The sequence below is a fragment of the Cornus florida genome, unplaced genomic scaffold, assembly GCF_030987335.1.
Source record: "Cornus florida cultivar Cherokee Brave unplaced genomic scaffold, ASM3098733v1 CherokeeBrave_3.0.0_Hap2_Chr02, whole genome shotgun sequence".
In the NCBI taxonomy this organism is placed as follows: Eukaryota; Viridiplantae; Streptophyta; class Magnoliopsida; order Cornales; family Cornaceae; genus Cornus; species Cornus florida.
The window spans coordinates 9,042,526-9,053,795 of record NW_026775572.1 but is presented as its reverse complement, the minus strand read 5'-3'; the positions used below and the strand labels follow the sequence as shown (position 1 = coordinate 9,053,795).

Genomic DNA, 11,270 nt, shown 5'->3' with positions numbered 1-11,270 from the left:
AATTAGACAACACAGTAACAGATAAAAATTACAGCAGAGGATCCACACTCAAATTACAAAATATCACAGAAAATCATAATTTATTAATTATTATTATTATTATTTTTTGTTTTCAAGAAAATTTCCGATTTGATTGAAAACGGAGGAAGGAGATGAGAACCATCGAAAATGGGTTTCACCGTTTCTGTGGATAGGCTTCGAATCCATCTCATCATCTAAAAGAATTAGTCATTAAGTTCATCCGACGGTTCAGAGGGTTGAGGTGCACGTAATACCTCATGCTCATGCTCATGCTCTTACCATATCATACATTTCGCTAAACATCGACTTATGTTTTTAATTTTTTCAGCGCTTTACTAGGGTTTTGATCTTCAAAATCACAAGCCTCTAAAACCATAACCACTCCTTCCTTATTAGCTGCTACAGAGTTGAATTCATCGATTCTGATTTGATGGCGTTTTCCTCTGCTTTTCGTCGCGTTCTCAACGGATCTTCGACCCCGTCTTCCATTTTCCATTCCCAATTTCGTCTCAATTCAACACTCACAACCCCAAAGCTCTTCGTCAGTGGTAAGATTATTCAAATCACTGTATGTATGTTTATATATATATATATATATATATATATATGGGTTATGTTTATGTTAAATTATTCATGCCTTTGTTAGGTTAAGGTTTCTCTTTTTGTTTCAGTTCATACTTTTTAAAGCTTTAATTCCTGATGGGATTATATATATTTTTATTTATAACTGGTTAATGCTTCGTTGAAGGGTGGAAAATGTGCACTACTAGTTTATTTTCGATCTGCCTCGTTTAGATTTTGTTACGATTTTTTATGAATATTTATGATTGATTTTATGTTGCTTTGAAGCATGGAAAAGTGAGTGTCCTTTTCCCTTTTGCTTGGTTGAGTGGAATTGTGTAATGCAGTAGAAGGGGGTGATTGATACCTTTCATTGTTTTGTAAGAGAGAAGGGATGGTGATGTTTATATTTCTTTTTACCATTACATCCCAAAAATATAATTTGGCAAAAACATGTCACTCTACATTATATACCCTAGCTATCCCTGTAGTCGAGCATCGGGTTGATGGATAGCCAGCCCAATCTGAATCTTATTGGGCATAAAGGCACAAACTACTGGTCCGAAGAATTCTGAGCCCAAGTTCTCCTTCTTCCTCTCTTTCCTCCAATTCTTGAGGGGTGAAAAATTGTGGTACATGAGGATTGCTTCAACCCATCCTTGCATTCTCTCTAATTATCACTTGTAACAAACTATGGCCATTGTTTCATCCACCCATCCTTGCTCCTATTGTGTGACTAGTAACTAACCGTTAGGCCTTTACTTATTTGCTGATGAAACAAGTAGGTATTGTGCTGTTTATCATACCAACAATGTTAGTGGAACAATTTCCAATTTTAGCAGCATGTGTAAAGATCCGAAGTTGCTTCACTTGCTTGGTAAGGTAATTTTTCAGATGCAACCATTATTGACCCTTGTCATGTATAGGAATATTTTGTGAATTTCTTTCAATTTGTATCTGTGGCTCAGTCGTTAGGTGCAACTTTCCTTACTGCAGTGTTGTTAAAGGTGCGCCTAAGCTCCAGGCATGCCTGTTGTGTGCCCAGTGCGCCTTTGACAACATTTGCGCCTTTAACATAGAATATGAATATGCTTTTATAGTAATTTAATTTTTCGCCTTGTCTTGCGCCTTGTGCCTAGGCTCCAAAGGACCTCTAGTGCCTTAGTGCGCCTTGGGCCTTTGATAACACTACTTCACTATAGAAAGAAAAAAGGGAAAATAAGCATGTGGCCTAATTGCAATGCTGTAATTTGAGGGATATAATATCTAAGTGAATAAAGCTTTGGATGATGGATCTAGTCATTATTTTGGGATAGATACAGAATGGAAAATGATAGTAGTTTAAGTGGCCAGTAAATCCTTGAACTGCTTGTGTGTGTGTGTGTGCCTGTGTTGGCACTCATTGTCTCATGGAAATGCCAAAAGAAAAAAGAAAAGGCTAAAGTTCTGTTTGACACATACCTCACCACTTCCTCTTAACACAAACCTGACCAGGTTCAATGTATAAGGCTTTACCTTTTTGGATTTCTTTCTTTTTCAGTGTGTGTCATCAACTGGCCTACTTCTCTTAGGTTGTACCTACTTCTCTTAACATGTATGAGAAGCGTGAAGGTCAGTATAAATAATAGGATGATGGACAGTTGTCTTAACAATTAAATAAGAAATAGTAGACACTATGTCATGTTTCCCTGGAGTTCCCCCTTTTACTTCAACTGATTTGATCTTTTGCATCTTTCATGGTAAGGGTTTTTCCTTTTTCTATTTTCTCCTCCTGAAGGATAATTGATACCAATTATTTGTGAATGTTGATGCAGGCCTCTCGAGGTTAACGACGGATGAAAAGCTTAAAGAAGCATTTTCACAATTTGGCCAGCTTGTTGAATGTTAGCATAATGACATATAGCTTTTGTTTTTATTCTTGTTATATCTCGCTTCATTGTTTCAGAACTTTTGGTTTAATCTTGATCTCTCAGTAAGCACAGTAAATAAATGATGTGTCCTAATCTGATGTTCCAATGATTTTGCAGCAAAAGTCATTGTAGATAGAGCGTCTGGAAGATCAAAAGGGTTTGGTTTTGTTACGTATGCAAACATAGAGGAAGCTGAGAAGGCTAAAGAAGGAATGAATGCTAAGTACTTGGATGGGTGGGTTATCTTTGTCGACCCCGCTAAACCAAGGGAACCTAGACCCCCGCCACCTCAAACAGAGCCACAGTCTTCTGATCTTGGGTTCAGAACCAACAAGACTGTCGGTTGGTGCGGGTGATTGCATGAAGAAACGTGAAGATGCATCTTCTGGAGGTCCCTGATAAATAAGTTAAAAGGTTATGTTTCTAAAAATGCACGTTGATGGACCATTTGCTAATTTATTTGTGACAATATCAATTCATTTATGGTGTAGATCACCATTGAATTTATGTTATTTTAAATTGTACTAAAACTTTGTTGTGTAAGAACTAAGAACTATATTAACTATGGGTTTATACTATTTGGAGTTGTTTGTGCATGGATTTCTTCTATATAGCAAAAATGAAGGAAACATTTGCACTCCGTTGTATTGAAGCAGGAGGAACAAGTTTAACCTTTAATGAAGAGCTCAGTATGTGTCAGGTCTTAATTATACATGCTTGAACGGTGCATTGTGAATTAAACTAATCTAGTCATATACTTATGCGCTTTAGGTTCCAATCTTTGGGTTGTTTTTTCCAACAATATTGTCTGCGTCTGTTCATGTTATCAAAGGCAGTGGAGATGTCAAATGATGAAAACGGTTGCGTATATTAGAGGCTCATACATGAATCATGATGTTAAGAGAACGGTTTTAAATCAAAACTTAGAGTGAAGGGGGAAGAAGGGTTCTTGTTAATTCTGATATTAGAGGCTCAAATCTAAGTTTGTGTGTAAATTTAGTAGTGTTGGTACATTGAGAAAATGGTGTAAAATCGACTTGCCACAATGCGCGTCAATTACTTTTGGAGTCATGAGCGAGTTCAGAGTCCTTCCTAGAAAACAAACTCAAAATCATATTAACATAAGCAAATCCACTTTCTTCTTTGAGCTTGAGGTTAAAAAATGTCAACCAAGCGTGTTAAGATTATATTTTTGGTGTACCGATTATATTTGGTCGTACACCAGAGAGAACTGCACATCAATCTACAATATAGTTAAGATTATTTTTTTAGTTGTACACCAGAGAGAACTGCACATCAATCTACAAAATACAGAAATAATTTGTGTAGTTAAACGCATAACATTTATAAAAGGAGAAGTTGCTATTTACGCGGCTATTATATGTCAAACAAACCCTTATATATGCTAGATGTATGACAGTATCGATGCAGCAATTATGACTATAGTAGAAAAGCACCATCCTTGAGAGAGTGTATATTAACATCTTTCAAGTTAAAAACAGCACGCACAGATGAGTTTAGAAGAGTACTATTTAAGTATTAACATAGCCAACGAAGAGAACTTTAAAAACCATTACTTATTTATCTACAACCGACTCTGGACAAAGATGACATACAAAAAAGACTGCATACTGGCTGCAAATAAAGGCTCAAGTAGCCTCTGCAACAGAGAGGTGCATTTTTGTGACCGATTCCTTAAGGAAGCTACTCCCGCAGTACGAATCGCGGCTACCAACATCAAAATCCAAGAGCTCAACGCAAGGCTCATTATATTTAATCAATCTGACATCATCGTCCGAAGTCTTGAAACCCTTGTTAGAACTACTACCGCTATACTTCCGAACATGCTTCTTATCTTTCCCTCGTTTAGATTTGCCCCCAACTTTCTGCCGGTTCTTTACACACTTCTTACTATCAGTCCTTTGCCTTTGTTTCTTGCTTGATGGCACATGTGACACTGATGTAGGAGGAGGATCATACACATCAGGGGCCCATGTTACAGTCAGCTTCTTCGATGGTATCCCATGTTTCTCACGGCTACCCTTCATTGCAGATACAGGCTTCAAAGGAGTCTGAGAGACATGAAAGAAAAGGAACAAAACAACGGTTAAAGAAAAGCATCAACCAAAATTTGGTTCAATAACCCCATAATCTCCCAACAGGGTCATCTTTTACATAAAATATAATAATCTGCTCCAGTTGTGTATAGCATGCATATACATTTCACCTGCAAATTTAGTAGGGATTATTTTTATAGCAAAAATACCCATAAGGGTTATAGCTTAAATCAGGCTAAAAACTATAATCCGATATCTTTTCATTTTAAAAAAATATAAATAAAAAATGCTCCATTTAAGTTCAAAAAGCATCACAATGAAACAAAGAAAATGAAAAACAAAAAATGTGCAATATGGTTACCTTGCCGACTTCAAATCCAGCAAACAAGTACTGACAAAATGTCACATCTGCTTGGACAATTAACATCAGCTAACTAAAAGGGCAATGTTTGACAATCTCACTCAACAATATCTTACTCCTAAAATCCGGCACAAGAAGAAACGAAATAGGGCTATTATAAAAATTAAGGCCCTTGTATACACATAAATGCTTCAAAGCAAATCTATCAAAAAAAAAAAGGATAAGAGCACAAGCAACCATGCACTCTTAAAGAAAGCATACATACCTCTTAGATGATGAAAACAAAAAAATAAATCCCATTAACAACTTTCCAGTAAAAGACACCGAGAAATTTAAGAATAAAAGCCCATTAACAACTTTCCAGTACCGCCTCTACTAATAACAACATGAGTATATAATTCTATAACACAGTAGGCTGTTAAGCAAGGCCTCAAAAAATTTTTAATTACTGATTAGATTGATGCAACTGGTATATTGATGTGACCAATCGGCTCTAGCCTAGATGGAATAAGCTCTCCAACCCCTTTGGGAAGATTGAGTGACCGAGCCCCGGTAGGGGCAAAAATATGTAGTGTGTTTGCTTGAACTTTTGGAAAAAAAAATAATAATAATAAAAAAAAAAAAAAAAAAAATTGGGATTGATGTAGATACATGACATAAGAAAATGAAACCAACTGTCTTAGATAGTAACCATCATCAAATTCACTTAATGGGTATCCAAGCAACAGCACACAATAATTTGGAAAATTAAGTAATAGCATCAATGAAACCCCCAACTTTCAAGGGAAACAAAGTGCAAACTTACAGGTAAGGATATGGGACGCCAGTCGCCTGGCTTAGCAGATTCATTATCAGTTTCCTTCAACATTGCAGCAGTTACCTCATCCAATTCATCTTCATCTTTTCTATCTGTAGATTCAGCAAAGGACATCATCTCTCCAGAACATGGAAATGTTGTACATTTGCACAAGCACTTGTCGGAAGTTATGATTGTTGATTTTGCATTACAAGACTCTTCACATATATCTTCCTTCTTCACCTTGAGAATATCAATTTTGTAAGAAGGTGACGACAAAATGGAGTTTGATGCCAATTTCTGATCATCTTGATTATGTAGAAACTCAGTTAGACCTTCACCAAGGTCATTCAGAGAAAGGTCTCCCGTGACACGTGTACATTGCAGTTGAGTAAGAGACAGTTGCTTCAAGTCTTCAATCTCATCTATACCTTCAGAAACTGATATATTCAGTGAACTGATGTCCATTGATAGCAAGCAGAAGCTGCAGGGAGAAACAGCCAAAGCACATTAAAAGGACCTAGAACACTAGTCAACTAAAGCCCCAAAGAAACGTACATATCTTTTTAACTTCTGTTACATAATTTTGATTTATAACATATTAATAATAATATCATTAACATGTTATATCATTATGTTTCAGGGATCTTCAGTTCGGTGAGGCCACAAGTGAGACAATTAATATGTTGAAAACAGCCCAAACTCAATAACAGGCTCAAACCAAAACCCAAACCAGAATCAAACTAATGAAAGCTTTGACCAGCCACCGACCACTCAGGCCTTGAGCCAACCAACACCAGGGTACAGCCCTAATTTAATTTTATTATAAACAACAATTGCAGTAAGCAAGCATGAAAGTTTTCCAAATTTAAGAGGTTGAAACAGAGAATTAGATAAGGTTTTCCACTTTTAGTAGGTCAAGTATAAATTACAAGGAAAAGAAATACTTCTGACACATTCTTTTTTCCTGAATTGATAATTTGCATTAAAGAAAATAGGGTAAACTGCAAGAGATTAAATGAAGTCGTACTGCTAACGAATTTACTCTTAAGTACTTAGATAGGTTCAAATTTTGGCTGACAACATAAGCATTTAAATTCTGGCTGACAACAGAAGCTGGTATATAATTAAAGAAAAGCTCCCCAGTATTGATAGGATAACTAATTCCAAACACAACTAAAATAAAATTTATAAAGGTCAAACAACTTTAACAGGGTGAGGTGCTAATGCGCACATGTAACACTAATCAAGAATACTGTCATCCATTCATCTTCAAAGAAGAGGCAAGAGTAAGAGAATTAACAGATTAGGGGGGTAGGGGGAAGTCCACCCAAAATGCTAAGAATTATCATAAGTAGAAACTGTGTACGGAAAGGTTCACATAATTCAGAAGAGCCTCCTCAAAGCAAACATCCACTACTTCACCCTACCGCATTCCTCCCCCAACTCCAATAAAATAAAATAAAAAATTTAAAAACGGGCCTTCCCAGATTATAAACATGGATATATTAAGAAAAACACCAATAGACCTGTGGCCTAGCGGTACAAGGCTCCTACTTTCCAAAGGAAGGTCAAAGATTCGAACCTCAGTGGAGGCAGTGTGTGTGAGTCTTAACTAGGGAAAAAAAAAATATATATATATATATATATATTAAGAAAAACTTGATACAGGTATCTATAAACTACGGTTATCATTTGACCAAACATGATTTAAATTCAGATAACTTGACAAGGGAGTGTAACCAACAATAGCATATAACAGCAGGGGAAACGAAGTCCTTTAAATCAATGGTTGAAGGATGCAAAGGACGGAAAAATGGGTGGAAGTGTCCTCTATTTTTGTTTGGTTGAGAAGTGAGTAAAAGTGACACAGTGACCTTTGGTAAGAGGGAAAGGAAGACAGTATTTTATATTCTCATTGACGAGGAGTAATAACGTTAATTCACATAATATACCATACTTATCATTCTCATTCTCTTTTCCTCTTGCGTTCAATGAAAAATGGTTGGCCAGGAGGGATGCCATCCATCCTTCCCGTCAACTTTCCCTTGTTACCAAAGGATGAAAACTTGTTTCATACCTCCTCTCTTCCTTCCTACTGCCTTCCTTGGTTCCTACCAAACACAACTTTAAAGAACCATAATAGATACTTCTTGCAAGTCTATATGATGATGAATCCAAAAGATTGTCAAATCTAAATAAGGGCATTAAAGCAAGAAAGACGCTTAAGGAAATCCACATGTACTGAACAGCGAAGTGCAAAGTAAGTGGAGCTAAGGATTCGTTCAGCATGTAATGTTTCCCAATACTACAAAGTATTTGGGACTCCTAATCCAAAATAAAAACATTAAGATCATTCTAGAAACCAAACATGTGTCAAGCATACTCCGGAAAAATTGAAAATAAAATCCTGAGGAGACCTCAGCAGGAACCTGAACAAGAAAAACTTGAACACACAATATGTGCTCCTACTCGATCAAATTAAGTCTTTAGCAAAGCAGAGACTTTTTCCAACTTCTCCATATATCAGTAAGAAATGTATCCCACTTTCACTAATTCCAGCACACAAACCCCTCTAACAGATTCTTATTAACCCGTCAACAAAAACCAAAGAGCATATGTTTATACCTCAGATGCATAATATAAGTACCAAGAGCTAACAAGGATGCAAATACATTCGCTACCAAAGCGAGTCTAGGCAATATTTAGAGGGGTGAAGCAGTATATAAAAGATATAGCCATCAAAAACCACCCAGTAGTTGAACAAGCAAAGATAGCAACTAGCAAGACTTGCAAAAGTTAAATAATAATAATAATAAACAGTACTTTCTCAGGGAAATAATTAAGGCATAACCAATCAAAAGGTTCTTTTAAAAAGCGAAAGTTAGCAATTGACTCTAGGGAAATAAAATTGTGTTCGATCCAGAACTTAGATAAGGCAGAATGTAAATATGATTTGCATTTGACAAATGATACAGCTAAAGAACACACATTTAAAAATGATCCCATTAATCCAAAAGCATCTACAGTTTAAAACATTGAATCTTTGAAACAGTCAACATTGTCATAATGCAATTAGCCCTGGATTTTATCATTTTCATTACCTAACAAATTATGCCTGAGTTATAGAGAAGGGGGGAAGAGGGTGGAAACAGTATATAAAAATTAAAGCGTCAACATATAAATATATATCATTATACATAAATACATGCACACACACACACACACATATATATATAAGAAAGTACCTTTTGAGAGACAAAAGCAAGAGCAACCAAACCCTCCAAACAATACGAAACTTGTGTGACCTTGCTAACGCAATCAATAACGAGAACACAATCCGCACTTGGCAATGGCTCGATTTCCCGATTCCTTAACAACTAGTACTTTAATTGATCTAACAGTACTCGTACTCGAGTAGATCGATAAAGAAAATTGAAAGACAGAACAAAATGTTTTAAAAAAGACACTAAAAAGGCCAAATAAAGCTTGATGTTAACTAAGATTACCACGACGATCACCCTTCTCGAGACGTTTCAAACGACTAGAGAACCAGCCATCATCGAGAGAGGAAAGATACGGAATAACACGACGAGTGAGAAATTCAAGAGAGGGCGCCGAAGGCATTGTTTCGATGCTCTTCGAAACCCTAAGAAATCGAAAACTAAACCAATACGCACACAAAAACCCCAACTCTAAGCAGAGCGATCGACGCACGCAACACCAAGAAAGCGAGTCGATTTCGCTAATAGAAGCGGAGAACACAACAAATCGAATTATATTAAGTCATCGTTAAGATCTGAACGCGATGATCGGCGTTGACAATCCCTTGTGACAAAACCCTAAAACCCGATATATTCGTGATGTTTGACGAACAAGAAGTGGATTATCGACAGACAGCACAGAACAGCAGCAAAATGATGATAAGGGCTATTTATGGTAAACGGCCTCTATTCGCACTCCCGTGTAAACCCATGGAACCCTATCATTTAATCCCAGTTTTGGGTGCAAATGACAGTTTTTGTTATAGACAGTAATACACTGGGAATAAAATTTTAGCAGTGTTGCTTGAACTTTGATAAATTACACTTACACCCTCTGATTAATGATAGTCATCTATTTGCCAAATTAAACAATCACACTCCAACCACCTCTAAAATAATATTAAATGTCTAAATTACCCCTCCAAACCATTGGTATAAGCTAAAAATTAAATAAATGTGTAGCAAATGCAAAAGAGAGAATCAACTTGCAATTTGGTCCCAACTCTTAAAAGCCTAATAAAAAACAACTCTCATTACACTACTCTAGAAAGGGCAAGAAAGATTAACCAATAGTTATTTCACAAAGCAATATTAACCAATTGTTTTTAGTTTTCTTTTTACCTGTTTGGGTAAATTACACGAACCAATTTTACATGAAATGCAGATTCTTTAGGTACCTGGAATGGGAATGAGTATGTCATGTGAACTATTTTGAATGTGTGAAATACCATGTCAAATAAATGACACCATGGTCGATGTTGTTGGGTATGTGTCGGAATGTCAGATTAGACACGATCATCGCAAGCATATCTGATAGTCAAATACGTTATAATTATTTATAAAATCATCGTATTGCATTACAACTACAAAATGAGTGAAAACAATCCGTCCATTAAACCATCTATATTACATAAAATGCCTTTTTAACCATAGAAAGTAAGAGTATAATACTAAAAGTTATAAATATTGATTGAAGGGTAGTTTGGTCATTTTGTTAAGTTGATATTTTGATCCAAAATATAATATTTTTATTGAGGGACAACTTAGACATTTCATATTATTTTAGAGGTGGTTGGGTGTGATTATTCAATTACAAAACTGGACTGTCATTGTGACACAGGAATTTTCACCTAGTTTAGGCTTTGAATCATGACTAAATACTTGATTTTTATATTGGAAGACTTATGTAATTAATGGGGTTTTTTGTACAATTTTAATGCAAGTTGGGGAGGTTTTAGAATTTAGAAAAGATTAGCGAGTGGATATTAGGTGGCAGCATCCTAATGAAATTGGGGGACGTGTCATAACTTTTCCATGCCTCGTTACCTTAATAACCATTTCCAACCCTAGTATCATAACTAAAATAAAGGGCCCTTTTCACATAGAGTGAGGATGAGAGCTAAGAAATAAAAAAAAGTAGAAAACTATTGATCATGCGTTATCATAGAGACTCTCAAGGGTGGGATTAAGATGCTCTCCATTTATACAGTAATTTATTTCTTTTATTTTTGTGAATGAACAGTACTTATCATGTTGGGTAAAAAAGTGTATTTACTGTATAGATTTTTCATCTACCTATTTAGGTGCACATAATTAGAATCACTATCAGAAGTCATTTTAGAACTCTCACCAACCTCACGATTACATTTTCGAATAAGAGAAAGATCAGGGATGGTTTTCATCTTTGGAACACGTACAATTTTCTGTTTCTCGATTGCTTTCTAACAAGCTATACTCTTCAACCTACCCATTTCAAATCCTAAATTTGATTTCCACCAACAGATTTAAAACTCAGATAAC

General features: G+C 35.8%; 2 protein-coding genes across 4 annotated transcripts; one reads left to right on the top strand and one right to left on the bottom strand.

Moving 5' to 3' along the window:
- The first annotated feature begins 322 nt into the window (after positions 1-322).
- Positions 323-3,088, top strand: LOC132293505 (organelle RRM domain-containing protein 2, mitochondrial). Of its 3 annotated transcripts, none has more exons than XM_059791021.1 (3): positions 333-569; positions 2,397-2,465; positions 2,610-3,088. In XM_059791021.1, exons 1-3 carry the CDS (start codon positions 452-454, stop codon positions 2,846-2,848), a joined length of 426 nt encoding a protein of 141 aa, XP_059647004.1. In that variant the 5' UTR covers positions 333-451; the 3' UTR covers positions 2,849-3,088. The 3 variants fall into 3 exon arrangements, with proteins under 3 accessions (XP_059647006.1, XP_059647004.1, XP_059647005.1); XM_059791022.1 differs by lacking the exon at positions 333-569 and adding an exon at positions 2,172-2,321; XM_059791023.1 differs by lacking the exon at positions 2,397-2,465 and having other exon boundaries at positions 323-569.
- An 847-nt stretch (positions 3,089-3,935) lies between these two features.
- LOC132293504 (uncharacterized) lies at positions 3,936-9,708 on the bottom strand. Its single transcript, XM_059791020.1, has 3 exons — positions 8,955-9,708; positions 5,716-6,190; positions 3,936-4,564 (listed from the first exon to the last, which is right to left on the bottom strand). Exons 2-3 carry the CDS (start codon positions 6,172-6,174, stop codon positions 4,142-4,144), a joined length of 882 nt encoding a protein of 293 aa, XP_059647003.1. The 5' UTR covers positions 6,175-6,190; positions 8,955-9,708; the 3' UTR covers positions 3,936-4,141.
- Positions 9,709-11,270: the final 1,562 nt, after the last annotated feature.